Genomic DNA, 16,246 nt, shown 5'->3' with positions numbered 1-16,246 from the left:
TATGATTAAATCATTCTGTTTAAAATCACCTTGTGATGTTATATTATGTTGCATTATGTTACAGTATGTTATGTTATGTTTTTCAAATAAGTTGTATCGGCTGCCAACTTGCAAAACCGGACTTCCCAAAAAGCCCTTCCTGCCTTTGTCTGATCAATGCTGCCTATCCCAAAAACCAGACTCCCAGAACTTCCCTGGTGGTCACCTACAAGGACCGGATGGCTGTGACTGATTATCACCCAAAGGCTTTGTGAATTTGTGAACAACGAGAACCCACAGTATAAGAAGAGGCTGCAAACCAAGGTTGGGTGGAGCGGGGAGTGGGCGGTCACCCCTCACGTTCCCCAGCGCTGCTTGCTCTGTCTATATCAAATAAAGCAATCTAAATTTTGCTGAATATCGAGACTTTTGTCTCTCATTTATAACAGCATCCTTAAGGCAGGGATGCCACCCTCACCTCTGCCTTTTTACCCAAGAGCTGGCTAAGCTGGAAACTGGCTCAGTCACGGGATCAACCCTGGTCTGTTAAATGTTGGGTGACCGCTGGAATTTTATCCATTAGCACCCATGAAAAAGTACAATGAGGGTAATTATACCATAATTAGTGCAGTGAAATCTAAGTGAAACCTAAAAAATCAAGCATCCTTCTGGATCGGGTCACTTGTTTCTGCAGTGATTTACTCTCCCACTCCTGATGTCTGATGCCTCTCCGGAGAGGTCCAGCAGGAGAGGACAATCTCCCGGAATGGATCTCAAACACTGAGCAGCAGCACACGAGTACCCTAAACTTCAGCTTCACATCTGTTAAAAGAACGTCCAAAATATGCAAATGGTAATCAAACACTTTTGTTTATGTTCATACACAATGCATTTCAGCTCTTTGTGCCTAAAAAGGAAACAATTAGCTACTTTAGCCAACATGAATGAATGCCTGATTGCTCAATTTATAAGGAATTAGACACAGCATTCAAAGGGACCAAAACACAGCTAGCAAAAATGAATCAATACATCTGATGATGCTGCAATCTTTTTCTTTCCTACAACAATTCTGAGATCTCGGGCATATGCTGTAACCTGCATTTGTGCATTTTATACTGGCACTGATTCTATAAAATTGTCATTCTTAGGAGGAAAATTTAGCCCTGATGTAGGATCAGTGGATTTTATTCACAAATTACTGCTGGGGAAAAAAAATATAATCTTGCTGTGGATGAAGATGGTATCAAATGGGAACCAGTTTAAGTCTGAAATAAGATGGGTTTCTTCAAGGATATTTTGTTTTATTGCCCTGATATTTTAATTATGAGAACAAGGACAAAGTCAAGCTTGAAAGACACTCCTTTAGAATTACACTTTGTGTATAGAAGTGTAAATCCTCCTTTTCTTCAGAAGAAGATAAGGAACTGTCTGTAGTCCTGAACTGTGCAGCTCTGAATTAACTACACTGACAGTCATTGTGAGCTCCTGTGGACAAAGCATATTCAGATTAAGAGTAATTATCAATACCATCTTACAAGGCTTTAATATTATAAAAGCATCATCTTGTCCACAACTGGAAGAAAGAGGGGACAAAGTATACTGGAATCCCAAGGGAAAAAACCAGAAACACAGATTTTGAGAGGTAATTAAAAATCTGGCTTCTCTGAAGCACAAAGCAAAGGTTGACATGTTTTTGGCAACTGTCTAAACAGATACAGCTTTTCTCCTTCCTTGAGATTTAAACATCAGCTTTAACTAAAAAAAAGATCAGGTGATCTTGGCTACAAATAAATGCAGGCACATCACATGTAACACTGAAAATCTAAGACAGACAAAAGAATATCAAATAAATACAATCTTGGCACCTGTGGGTCACTCAGTCTGTTTAAACTACTTCACACACAAAAACCCTCAACAACCTGTAGAGAATGCCCCAAAGAAGGAAATTACTGTGCAAACTAGTATGTTCACACCCTTTATCCCACACACATCCCTAAGCTTCTAAAATTTCGCATTAGAAATTATTTTCACTCAAAGGAAGCACTTCTGCAACAGAGGCCAACAGCAGCCAGGCTCTCTGCCAGTCCCACAGCAAGGGCTCTGCCTCCCCCCTGGCTCTGGCCCCAGGAATCACATATCCTGTAAAAAGACATCCCAGCTGTGCAGGAGCAGAGAGGGAGGCTGGGGGAATCACCTCCCCTAAGCAGTGCTTTCTGCAGGAATGGAATCTGCAGATATTCCCCTGCACTGGCTATCAAGTGCTCTGCATGGTGCATCATCCTGAAGTTGTGCTTAAACACCTCGTCACAGCTTTATGAGCTTTACAGACTCATCTACTGGGCAAATAATTAACCTATAGCTAATTCTGCTGCTCTACTCATCTGCCTTTGCCAGTTTTGAAGTCCTTGTTCAACTCCAGCCAACCTTGACAAGGTTGTGTGTTGGATAGATGCAGAAAACAGATTTCATAGGAGTTGTGAATCAACAGCTGAGCAAGGCTCAGACACAAATTAATGCCCAGCCAGGGATGGATGCAGTATTTATCTGTCTGTCCGTGCTGCAGATGGGTGATCAGCACTCCTGACACCTGGGAGGGGAAGGAGGGAGGCAGTGGGTAAGTATGGATAATACTGATAATAGGGAAAATGAAGACAGGACACATTCTGCAGAGGTGACGTTTCACATTGGTCATGTGCAGGGCAGTGTCTAAACAGGACAACATCCAAAATATACAACAAAACAAGAGATTAAAACCAGAGACAGGTTTGCTCAGCCAGGCCTGTGGCAACCTTATCTTTCTCCTCCTCGTGAAGCTATCAACAAAGCTGTGACTTTGACATCAGCCTCACGGGTTCTGAGACCTATTCCCCATTAGGAAAGAAAGTATTTTTGTGACAAAGGTCACACTGTGCTGCAACACTGGACCCTGAGAGCTGTCCTGAGCCTTTTGGCTGCCCTGCTGCCTCTCCTGCTGGAGCCCTCTTGCCAAGTGGGGACAGCAGGCCACCCAGAACTCTCCAGAAACTCACCCGAACTCTCCAGGCCTTTTCTCCTTTTCTTCCATTCCACTTACAGACACCAGGTGAGAAAGGTACTCAATGGAACTTGGATTTCAGAGGCAAGATAACACTTCTACAACCCACAAATACCTAACTTCTGCAGGAAAACAAGCTTCCTTATTTCTCCTAAAAAGCTCAGTTGTTGGTGACTGATACACTCTTACCTCATTATCTTTGTATACCCAGGTGAGTAAGTGAGGACATTAAACCCCTCTTGGTTAAACTTTTTTTTTTTGCCATTTCCTTTTTTCCCAAATGTACACATCTTGTCTCTACATGTATTGCACCACTGATGATTTCAAAGAGTATCTTCAAGTTTGCCCAAATGAGTCTGTACACATTCCATCTTTATTCAACCTAATGCATGGTTTCTTCACAGGAAATTTAGTCATCATCCCAAGTGATTTTCAACTCTAAGGCATAAAGCAGTAATTACACCCTCTCACTTCTTGATACACCTACTCACTGACTGGAAAAGATGCAGTGCAGAAGCCTTACTTCCTCTGAGAATGTCACTCCAGGAGGCACAGGTGTATTACAATTACAGGAGGGTCTCTGAGTGCATTTGTGTGCATTAATGAGAACAATATTGCCAAATGCCTGATGCACTAACTATGTAAAACTACAACTTGAGAGTCAGAAAGGAAGAAGTACATAGAGCAAAACAGCTTTTTTAGCTCCAAGAAGTACTGAGGAGCACCATCACCCCCAGCCACAGTGCCCGAAAATGCCAAGCATCCCTCTCTAGAAGCAGGAAGGAGCAGAGGGAAACAGAGGAAACAAAACTACCGAGCTGTAAAGCCGGTTCTGCACTGAGACAAGGGAGAATTTAAACTGAATGTACTGGTTGACAAGAGGGATGGAGCGCTGGGCAAGCAGTTTCTGCCTGCCGTGCTGGGAGGGAGCTCCGTGTCCGAGCTGCTGCAGCATCCCCGGGAGGAGCCAGGTCCTGCCCGGGGCCATCCTCAGTGCTCTGGCTCCCTCCGCTGACAGCTGCACACACAGACCCGCCGGCCCCGAGGGCAGGCAGCGAAAATAAACTCATTTATTCACACCTACCCCTGCACAGTGGCCCCGAGACTCCACCCAAAAGCTTCCCGTGACACAGCGCCCTGATTCACTCCCATGCTGTTCAGGATGGTTACATCAAAAGCCTTTGGAAGTGGGGAAGATACACGAAAACTATGATCAGAAGAATTTAAAAATAAATAAATAAAAAATGGGCCACTGAAATTAACTCATTAGGAAAAGGCTAATAAGAAAATTAAGCAGTCATGCTGCAGAAGTACAGTGCTTTAACATACTAGATTGATCAAGAAAAAAAAAATGTTCTGAAGGAAAGTTGTAAGTTACCAGCAACAGCAAGATGCTAAAACACTGGTATATCTCACTATTTAAAAATAATAAACATTAAAACTGCTTACTGTATTTTCAAATGTAAAACAGAGGGGAAAAATACTGTGGACAAGCAAATCAAAAGATCTTCTGTGTGCTACAACTGAAGGGAACAAAGTGACAACTTAAATGAACTCCACACTGAAAATGCTCGGGAAACACATGTTCAGATGAATGGATTCAAAATCTCAAAATGTAGGCAAATGCAGCCCATGGACTCAACACTTCTATTTACTACACATTCAAGCACAACACTCAAATCGAGTCTGCAAAGAGGAATCAGAAAAGATGGAGTCCATTTCAAAACTGAGACAAGGGAAAATCAGAATAATACTGCTACGAAACACAGCATTTCTAAAGCACTGATAAATCAAGCATAGGTCAAAATACAGGAGTGGCCAAATAATCATCACATTTCAGGATTAACAAAAAGGAACTCTCTCCTGATCAATACACTGTGTACAGGGATAACAAAAGCATCCACAGCTACTTCAGAAGAAATTAAACACATTAGGGATGTAAATACTTGTGAAGCAAGGAAGACATCCAACACTAATTAGCAAGTTTAGGAACAAAACAACCTCCAACCCCAGGTCATCCTCATTGACTGCTTGAAAAAGAATACAGAATTCGATTTCTGCAAAGCAATTTCTAACGTGGTCCAAACCCACCACTATTTATCTGTGTCCAAAAGAGTGGTTTAACTCCTTCAAACCTAAATACAGCACCCACCACTCCTACTGTGTCATTCGCTGTGCCAACTCTGCTGTGGGTCCCTGGTCTTCTGGACAAAGAAATTCATGGGGGCACACTCAACATCAGAGCCAGAAAGCAGAGGCTCAGCCCAGGACAAGGAGCCAGCTCACCTGATCTTCAGCAGGGGCTGGGTTACCCATTTCTTCAGTCTGCGACGTCCAAAGGGAGTCTTGGTATGATCCAAGACCCACAGCAGGCTCCCTTTTGTTCTCATGTCAGTCTGAAATAATGAAAATCACTCGATTATTTACAACCGAGCAGTCGGCTTTGCAGTGGCAGGATCTTCACATTATTGAAAACATTGTGTTTGGGCTTTAAGATATGGCAGCTGTACATTCATTATCGATTTTGTTCACCAACAATGCCTTACATGAAGAACCTCCAGGAATCGTAGGATATTTAAGTATATTTTTCCTTTAGCTAGAAAATGTTTTTTTAGAAAATGACAAGGACAAACTAAACAGTTAAAATAAGCCTGTGCATAAAGCTCTGAGCAGAAGCACAAAAACAAACCACTCAACTGCAGGTGCTGAAGAAATTAAACTTCAGGAAAGTTCTTTGTTAATCAAAGTGCAGCAAGGTTCCTAACTCATACTAAAAACTCATACAGATTAACTTCACTTATGATTCTGAAAATGTTATCTCCCTCCAGTCTGATCTCATTTAAAATAATTTAAGACTTATGGGTCAGATTTCCACATTTGATAAACCTCATTGGGAAAAGTAAAAATCTCAGCATTTATTAAAACAATCACATTTGTCCTTACCTGATTCTGTAAAATTTCAAGATTTTTCATTGTTGTCCCATTAATTGTCATGTGTTCAGTTTCACTGGACATCCGTTTGAAATTGCTGGGGAGAGGAATTTGAGATGTTATATCTTAAATTTGGCATGGGCAGAACACTGAGACACTGTCAGGTTTCTCACACTGGAGAATTCAACAGTTATGCAAATAAATTTTTAAAAGTCAAGTGAGAAATTAAAATCTCCTCAGATAAATAAAAGAACTGAACAGTAATAACTTCTTTTGACTTTCTGCTTGGAAAAGTAAAATTTCAGACTCACTTCCCCATTTCCTACAGTGACTGATAAAGCCCAGAACAAAATCCAGCCCTCCTGCTATCTAACCCTTTTCCACTAAATGGCTAATTTATTAATTAATTGTTAATTTATTTATTAATTTACAATTTAGCAAAGATAGGACTAACAATACTTCAAGAATGGAACAGATTTTTAACATAACTCATCATGAAAACATCGTAACAAAATACATATTACTTTTTATTACTACTACAAATTTAAACAACCTGCAAGTTCAATTATGTAGGAAAACAGAAATAGGGGCGAGTGAAACTATTTTATTTTGTTTTAATATGAAATAACCGTGACCAAAATTACTTTTTGATACCCCTTAATAGAGGCGGATGAGACCAACCCAAAGGTTGTGCTGCTTTAGAACCCCCATTAATAAAATAATGGCATTAGGTGTGCAATCATAGCAGATCTGAAAATCCTTTCAGTCTGAGACACACCCGTAGTAGTCAGGTCTGTGAAGTGCAATACCCTCACTAAATGCTTCTGACAAATCAAGTCATGATTGTCTGGGTTAATCATCCTGCTGACTGCCCCTTGCTCAGAATCTGGGACATTCCTTGTCCTGTTCTGTCTTAGACTAAGCAGAACCACTTGCAGGGCAAGATTTAAAATAGTTTTCTTGACTTTTTACAAGAAGTTTCTCAGTGCACTCAATTTTAAACCCTCTGGAAGAGTACTTGGATGCTCCACCTTTTCCTGCTAGGCACACACAGCTGCATTGCTGCTACACTAAAAACAAGAGCAGCACCAAAACTTTCAGAAATATGAAATATTCAGAGACTAATCTTATATATTTATGTTGTATGCAGGTGCTTGGGCCTGCTACCAATTTTTTTCCTAAATAATGGGTCAAATTAGAAGTATTTTCCACAGAATTGTAAAAGAAGCAGATTCAACTGAGGGCCCTGAAGAAGTTTAATGACAGCTTGGAAGTACAGCTGACTCAGAACTGTACCCATAGTCATAATTATTCTGCTTTGTGGGCTATTTCAGAAACCAAGGAAGTTGACCAGCAAAAGAAAACACTGGAGGCAAAACCAGCAACACTTTCCAAATTGCACAATATTGTAAGCAACAAAACAATACTTCTTTTTTATTATCTCCAGTCACAACTGCTGATGCTGGCGAAAATTAATTAGGAACGATTTCTGCTTGCTTCCCACTCCCTGCATGGGACAACAGATCCCATCTGCTGTTCCAAAAGCCCCTTTCTGCACCCAGGACCGACTGCAGTTTCCCAGTTTTCACTGCTCTGGTCTGTTAAACCCAGCTGGCTGAGAACCAAGCCCTTCCACCTCCCCTCCCAAGCCAAGAGGATGCTCCTGGTCCCCCCTGTCCCATCAGAGCTCCAGGATTGTGGATTTCTCTGGTTCTGGTGCACCCAGCACAGGACACGCTCTGCTCACAGGAGGGTCTGGAAACAACTCACTCTGCTCCACTGCACATTGGATTTACTCTCCTTTCACAGTGTATTTACAGTTCTTTCAGATCAGACAAGCTCAAGTTGTTTTCACAGCATAAATTACGTGTGTCTTGCATTACCCAGGCGTTTTCTTTATCTGAGTTACTTCACCCTGCTATTAAACGTGGTAATTGAGAGTTTGGAGCACATGAGTAACAGCCAAGATCAACTGCAGGATATGCCCAACCAACAATTCCACATGTCACAGCACAGAACATGTTTTGCTTCCACCCACTCATCTGCCTTCAGCTTGGGATCAGAACTCGATAAAAAAGTGAAAAAAAAAACCCCTCAATCTCTATCAGGTATTTCGAGACCGAATGGCAGAAGAAGGTTGGGGGTAACTATTAATCCAGGGCTGGCTCTGCAGCACAGGTCTCAGCAGGACCCTTGTGTGAAATGCTAATGCAGAGCCAGCAGCCCTCCCTGCACTGCTGGCAGCCACCTTTCCAAAACCCTTCTGACGGCATCACAGGGACAAACCTCCTCCTGCAGGTGACACTGTGACCCCAGCTTCAAAGCACAGCCTGGCACTCGGGCAGCACAAAAGCCCAGTCATGGAAGGAGCTGGCAAGCCCAGAGCAGAGGAGAGTGGCCAGGCAGGGTCAAGTCATCCCTGGGCTCAGAGAAAGGAAAAGAGTAAACACACAGAAGCTTCCAGGGAGCTTTAGGAATCTTACAGGGACTGCTCATGAGAATGAGGTTGCTGCCCATCAAATTACTTTTTCAGGGAAGGGCCACACGATGATGAGCATGGAAAGGTTACTGCTCTGCCCTAGGGCAGCACAGCATATCCCCAGACTTCAGTTATTATGTGTTCCTGCAGAAAATGGATCATCTGTGTCATTTTTCCACTGCTTAAGGGGGTTCATAAAAAACCGTGAGAGCAACTTTCTACACAGGCAGCTAGGACAAGCTTTAAACAAAGGCAGGAGAGATTTGGTTTTATGAAGGAATTGCTCCCTGGCAGGGTGGGCAGGGGCTAGGCTGGAATTCCCAGATTTGCTGTGGCTGCCCCTGGATCCCTGGAATGCCCAAGGCCAGCCTGGACACTGGGAGGTGTCCCTGCCCATGGCATGGGGTGGGACAAACCTGAAAGTCACTTCTGATCCAAACCAGGCTGGGATTCTGTGACTGTGCCTCCCGAGAAGCCTGCAGTGAATGGTGGGTTTAATGCTGTGTTCATTATTTTCTCCACAGGAGATAATACATATAATTTCATACTCGGCTATCTCAGCCTAAGTGAATGCATGTTATTTAGATCAGGAACTTTCAACTACTTTAATTTTCCAAATCTCTAATGTTTCTGAGTGAAGCTGCAAGGCACCCTGAAAGCAACAGATTTTCTTTGCTCAATTACCTTTTACAGAGCTCTAGAGTCTATGTCTTTGAGATCTCTGGGGCTGAATAAACCACAAAATGAACTTACACAGACAAGAAATGCAGGAATCCCTAAAAGCATGAGGAAGTAAAAACAAGTTTCTCCTTTTTTCAGAAGCACTATGGCTTTTTTTAGGTTCCATACCCAAAACATTTACCACAATCTGTGTAAAAAAGGATGCCATGCCCAAGAGTGTTTCATATTTAATTCACCAGGTTTAAACTCGTTAGTGAATATTTTCACAGGGCTAGAACTTTTGATCTGAATCCATTTTTGTTTTGTGTATTATTTCCTGAATTGCTTGAAGTTCTCCCATCACTGTTCAAAACCCACAAACTACCATCTACAAAGCCTCCCTCCTCCACATCCGACAGGCTGGAAAACACAGAGGTAAATTGGAAGTACACCAAGACACATTTCCTCAACAACTGCTATGCAAATGATGATTTTTTCAAACAAAATTGGGTACTCCAATGTACTTGAAAACGTCTCCTAGGTGTGTACCAACTTCTTGACAACAAATAAATATATTTATTAAATTTAGCAGTAAATTTAATAAAGGTCTCTCCATATGTAAAGATATCAGAACACACTGATTAATAAAAACTTGTACCATTCATTATTAAATCTATTTTTACTTGCTGCTGGAACTTTAAAGCAGCCTAGCCACAGCTTGGGGACCTGCTGTGGTAGAAATCCTTGTTTCTTTGTGATGCTTTGCTTTTTTTAGAATCTCCAAAGTAGATTTAAAAGTTTCATAGAAATATTTCAGCAAAACCTGCTTTCCCCCACCAACGAGGATTCTTTGACATATATTCCATGACTTTTCCTACTAAACTGAAACGCATTTTTTTTTTCAGCTGGGAGAAGAGTGTTTGTCCAAAGAAGGTAGAGAGGTGTAATGAATTTTTCTGTCATCCTTCCTATCAAACAGGTCTTCTTCATCCAGACCTGTGACACATTAACAAACTGAGAACTACCTCACAGCTCCCACTCCATGCTCTCTGACTCATCTGTATGGGCTCACTGACCCGAATTCTTCTAGGAATTTTAAGCTGCTTGACACTGCAATGGAAGTTATTTCTCTTGTTGTTGCTTCCTAATTCCGGACATTCACGAGCCTGACATAATTTCATTACAAGTCTTTCACTGTTCAGTATTTAGACAGCATTTCACTGGCATTAGGAGAAATACTGAAGCTAATTTTGCCTGAGTATTTGGCCCAGTTTGTTGGTCCCCATGACACACTACAAGCAGCAAGTGGAACTCAGTAGTGGGCAGTTAGAGCATAAAGGCTTCAGAAACAAACACAGCAGAATCCAAGCTCCTGACCACACAGTTACCCCAAAAAATGTTATTTTATTTCTTCACAGAACATCACCAAGGTATTAAGTGTTTCTTTGCCTTTTCCCTCAGATGCTCATACATTCCCTAGAAATCCATTAGAGCAACCTTCAGCAGCAAATGTCAGTGCTAAGATTTAGTGCTTTTCCTTCCCAGTCTATAATGTACTTGATTTTAGGATGCAGCTGTTACAAATGTGACTGGCTGCTGTTACATAAGCCTCCACATAATTATATTTGTCCTCTGCTACTGAATTACTTCTTCATAAAAGATGGATTTCACATTTTCTCCAGATGAAAGAACATTCACCTCCTGTGTGATTGCACACAGGGCACCGTGACAGCAGTGACCCACGAGCTAACCACAAAATGGCATTTCCTTGGAATTCATTTTCTTCCTCAGAAGTTCTACAAGATTTCTCCACCTATGCCAGTATATTAAAAAAAACCCCAATTATTTAAGAAGGAAAAAAAAAAAAGGCAGACAAAGAAGACAAGCAGGCAGACCACAGTGCAGGAACACCACAGATCAGCACACCCCTTGTTGGATCAGCAGGGAAGATGCCACAGGAATTTCTTCCCCATAAAGTTTATCAGCACATCAAACCTTTTGTTAACATTCCAATACAACTTGGACAGGAGGGCAACGTAAGGAAAGCAGTCCACCCCAAAATTCAGAACACATGTACAGTTTCCAGATATTTTGGTGGACACCTGGGAAAGTGTTTCAGCAGTGTTTAAAGCTGGCACCTGCAGTTGATGTTTTAAATGCAGCTGGTAATCTAAGTGGCTAATGTAGGGAGCCCCTCCAAACTAGCCTCAAACTCTCAGAATCCCACACAACATGTGAATGACCCACAAATGACATGACATATTTCTAAGTTTCCAGTCAGCAGCCACACTGGCTTTGTTAAATCCTGCATACTTATGGGACAGAGGAATACTGAGACAGCTGGGAGAATATTTTGCAGAGAACCCACGACACATAAACCTGTTTTATTTAATAAGCCTCAGTGATATTTTCCAAGCTAAGCCAGGCAGGGCAGCAATGTTTTATACTCATGCAAGACAGGGTAAGAGAAGCTTTAGCAGCCACATCTTCCCATTTTAATTTGATTTCACCTGTCACAAACCTTGAGCACTCATCCCAGCATACCTAATAAACCCAAGTGTTGGGACTGCTTGAGAGGTGACAAGGTTACATCCACGTTTGTGTGGTTTTGCAGTCACTTTGCACAAGTGGTGGTGCTCCAGCAACAGCTTTTGATCCTTCTCCCCACTCCTACGTACCACTGAGCCCAGCCAAGGGATTCTCCAGAGAGCCAGGATCTGTTAAACAGGGTTCTTGAAAACGGATAACTGGATTCAACAGCTCAAACAGACCTGCTGAGGACTGCCTGAGTATTACTACACACCTAAGTTTACACCTGCCTCCAGAGCTATGGAAAGAAAACATTTACACACTGCTGAAAACCGCAACAACATCTGCAAAGCTAAGTTGCAACAGCAATTTGTTTTATTAAAAGTTGCCCAGAAAAGTCTTATATTTTGGCTACACAGTAGAACTGAGACTGAGATGTGACAAACATCAACCTTACAAACTTTACAAATTTTACAATTACAAACAGACTTCGAAATTTTCTCCCTAGTACCCACCAGTTCCTGCACCTTGTTTGTTTTCAGTAACACCTGGCAGCAGTACACGCTCATCCACATCACTGACAGTAAGGTCTAAAACAACATACTTAATAAAGGTCTTCCTGAAACACCACTCAAAGAAACCACTTGATTCCTTCAGTTCTGATTAGGAAATCAAATGTAACATGTAATTTTTACAAATACTATGTTTATCACTAGCAGGTTTTTCATTACAATCAGGGACACTGTCTGCTAAAACTTGCGAGAAGTGGTGCTTTGAATTGGAAATTTATATAAGGCAACTTACCTTGGATTGTAAAGCATCTTTTCCAAATTAAATTCTTTGAGATATGCAATTACTGCTGCCAGAGAGCAAATAACAGGCTTATCCAAGCTTAGTATTACAGATAGGTTTTGAGGACCTAAAAAAAAGTATTTTTTTGTTAAATGAGTATTTTCTGGTTAACTTACTGGCTTCTAGTAAGGTATTGTAGAAAAAGCATAATCTGCTTTTCAGTTTATTCTAATAGAAATCTGTAATGCATGTATAATGTTTTTTGACATCTATAAATCAACATAAAGCAAGGCTCCAAAATAACACTTATGGTTCCAAATAATGCAGAACATTACAACAGTGTAAACACATTATGAAACAGAAAACATTTGACTCCATGGGTTTTTCTTCACAGAAAATGACTAACTGTTGGCATAACAAACTTCTAAATATACAAACTGAGAATGGAATTCTGACATCTTCATTTTTGTGCACAGTGCTCTACTGCAGTGCCTGTTCCAGCTGCAACAACAGGAAAACTCACTCCACGATACCACAGCATAAATTGGTATTTTTAAAAACCCACGTTGATCAGTTTTTTTCAGAGACTTTTTAAAGCTGTTGTCCTGCCAGATAACACCCAAAAGAATTTTAGGACTGAGTAACAAGAATGTTACTCCTGGGGCAAGAAGGAGGGCCCAGGAAACTCCCAGCCAGTCACCTGCACCCCTGGGAAAGGTGATGGGACAGGGGGCTCTGGAGGTCATCACCAAGCATGCAGGAAAGAAAGGTCATCAGGAGTGGCCAGCAGGGAAAACTGTGCTTGTTCCACCACGGGGAAACTGTGCTTGAGACAGCTAGGCAGGGAGAAACCCGAGGAAGCTCAACAAGGGCAACTACAGGTCCTGCAGCTGGGGAGGAATAACCCCAAGTACCAGAACAGATTGGGACTGATGTACAAGACACCAGCTGTGGGGAGAAGGACCTAGGGGTGCTGGTGGATGACAAATTGACAATGAGCTGACAGAATGTCCTGGGGGCCAGGAGGGCCAGTGGGATCCTGGAGTGCATCAGGAAGAGTATGGCAAACAGGTCAAGGAGGGGACCCTGCCCCTCTGTGCTGCCCAGGTGAGGCCACATCTGGAATGCTGTGTCCAGAGTTCAAGAAAGACAAGGAGTTTCTGTAGAGGGTCCAGCGAAAGCCATAAAGACGGTTAAGAGGCTGGAGCATCTCTTATAAAGACAGACTGGGAACTGAGCCTGTTTAGTCTAAAGAAGGGAAGGCTGAGAGGGGATCCCATCCATCCATCCATCCATCCATCATCCATCCATCCATCCATCCATCCATCCATCCATCCATCCATCCATCATCCATCCATCCATCCATCCATCCATCCATCCATCCATCCATCCATCCACCCAAACATCTCCAGGGCTGCCAGAGGATAGGGCCGGGCTCTGCTCAGTGCTGCCAGTGGCAGCAGGAGCAGCAATGGCCATCAGAGAAAGGGCAGGCAGTGCAGCCCAGCAGGAGGAAGAACTTGTGTGCACGGAGGGGCAGAGCCCTGGAACAGCTGCCCAGGGAGGGCCTGGAGTGTCCCTGTGTGGAGCCATGGCAGCCCAGCTGGACACGTTCCTGTGCCACTGCTGCAGGGGAGCCTGCCTGGGCAGGGGCATGGAGCACAGCATCCCCACAGCTCCCTCTCAAACACAAATATCCTGGCGTTCTGTGAATTGACAAACATTTCAGATGTTGAATCCTCTTCAGCTGTTATGTACGTTTAAATTTAAATCTGTCTAAACACACACCTTCAAGCTATGGAAAAAAAAAGTAATGTTAGCCCGTTACACAGAAATGTGTTCATTTCTATTTAAATAATGTTCCTGCTCCTCCAAGCTCAGCACAAGATCCCACTGTGCAGAAAATGAAGCAAAGGTGGCCAAAAGCCTGCACGAATGTAAAGGCTAATAGGATGCATGCTTCAAAGATATTTGGAATGAAAGCCCTGTAATGTCAGGCACTTCTTTTGCATAAAAATCTGAATGAACATACCTGCAGTACCAGGCACCTCCTTTGCATAGAAGTCAGTAACCCTCTGGAAAGCATGGCTGTACTCAAAATTGAGGTTTTCCATCCTTTCTATCCTAATTCTGTCATCCTGTAACCTGCAAAGAAAAAAATATTTGACTTTCAGGATTTCACACTCCTTTCATGAAAAGCACTGAAGGAGGTTACAAAGGTGCACCTTCTTCTGTCTTTGCTTTTTTAGGAGCTGAATGGGTAAAGAATGAAGAGACGAGCTATTAAAGTAGGCTGAAAACATTTCCAAGTGTGCTGTATTTTTTAAAATGTTTATTTTAACCTCTCCGAAAGTGCAAATAAAGCAAACCCAAGCAGCAGCAAGCACAGTCAAAAGAGAGACTGCAAGAGGTGGTCCAGCATACCTGCAAGGTAGATACAAACATATCTTCACCAATCATTGCACTTATCTCTTCTTAAAGACTTCTGATGATCAAACACTTAAGCTATTATCCTATCCTACGGCCATATTTAATTATCTTTTGTCTTGGAAGATTTTGTTCCATGCTGTAGAACTAAAAGGCTGGATTTCTTTTAGTCTTATTTCAGTCTAGGCAGCCAAGGATGTTATTACTGATAACCCACTCCTGCCAGCACACCAGCAGTTCCTCCCAGTTTAACAGCACCAGCAAACTTTACAAGATGCAGCATTTCCACACTGGCTTTTTTTCCTAACTGGTTGCTGAAATTAAGATTGGATGCTGCTTTATCATTGCAATTTGCACAGCTGGTAAGCACTGGAGAGATATGCTGGTTCAAAACCACAGAGAAGAGCAGAGTTACACAGTGAGCACTGAGCCAGGCCAGGAGGAAGCCCCAGTGAGAAGACACACACAAAACTCACCTGGCCTCAGGGTTTTCACCCACTGCCACTCCCCCACGGGATGTGAATTAACCAAGTGCTTGGAGAAGACTGGAATTATGCCAGTGAGAGGGATGTGTAGGTATTATAGCATGGAAGTTAATCAACTGCCTTTTAGCAGGGTTTTTCAGCTTGACAGGTAAAAACAGATTTTCTGCCTTACATTCCACATACTCCCACCTGAAAGGATCAATACATCCCTGAGGCCCAGCTCTTAAAAATGAGACTTGATTTCCACAGCACATGTCCAAGTAACCAGACCTGTCCCAGCACATGATCCTTCCCCTGCCTTTATTTTAACTGACTGATCAAATCAAGTTTTCAGCCTTTACACTCTCTGAACTCCCCTCTCCCCAACCCTTCCCAGAATGAGCAAACGTTCTTCAAGCAAAGGAAAATACCAACCCCAGCCAGCTGTTTTGTTCCTTGCCTTTTTCCCCTTGCTTCCACCCCCACCAGCCCTGTGCTGCAGCACATCCACCCCTTTTGGTGGATTTATCTTTTTCCTGAGGTGATGGATGACACCTGGAGATCAGCACAGCACCTTTGAGCCAGCCTGAAAACACAGAAGGGCCTTTCTGCTCACCACATGTGAGTAGGCATGTGGAGAAGTATTTTTAAACAAAGATTTTATTTTTCATTTCCAACTCTTTATGCTTTCATGGCAATGACTGCAGAAAAGCAAGGCTTAACAAAGTCTGCAGAGCTCATTTGCAGAACAGAAGTCTAGAAGGAAGGCTTGGGGTTTTATTTCACTGGATGGTTCCTGCCACACCTGTCTGTTTTCTAATGTTTAAACATTAAGTGGTGTCGTTTTCTTTAATGTATTTGTGATTTTCTTCCCTTTTATAACCACATGTATTCCAGAGCATAAACTCTGGAACGTGATAGTTACAATCAGCAGATGTTGAGTGACTTCTG

At 42.4% G+C, this 16,246-nt stretch overlaps 1 protein-coding gene across 3 annotated transcripts in view; it reads right to left on the bottom strand.

The window, feature by feature from the left end:
- MSH3 (mutS homolog 3) overlaps positions 1-16,246 on the bottom strand; it is an 87,934-nt gene that overhangs the window by 43,495 nt on the left and 28,193 nt on the right. For all 3 annotated transcript variants that reach the window (XM_088156291.1, XM_014889948.2, XM_088156290.1), the window contains 4 exons: positions 14,437-14,549; positions 12,417-12,531; positions 5,957-6,041; positions 5,300-5,409 (listed from right to left, as the gene is read on the bottom strand). In XM_088156291.1, coding sequence (XP_088012417.1) covers positions 5,300-5,409; positions 5,957-6,041; positions 12,417-12,531; positions 14,437-14,549 — 423 coding nt within the window. The remainder of the gene's footprint in view (positions 1-5,299; positions 5,410-5,956; positions 6,042-12,416; positions 12,532-14,436; positions 14,550-16,246) is intronic.

This window comes from Sturnus vulgaris, chromosome Z (assembly GCF_052056855.1).
Source record: "Sturnus vulgaris isolate bStuVul1 chromosome Z, bStuVul1.hap1, whole genome shotgun sequence".
Classification (NCBI taxonomy): Eukaryota; Metazoa; Chordata; class Aves; order Passeriformes; family Sturnidae; genus Sturnus; species Sturnus vulgaris.
This window is presented reverse-complemented; position numbering and strand designations above follow the sequence as displayed.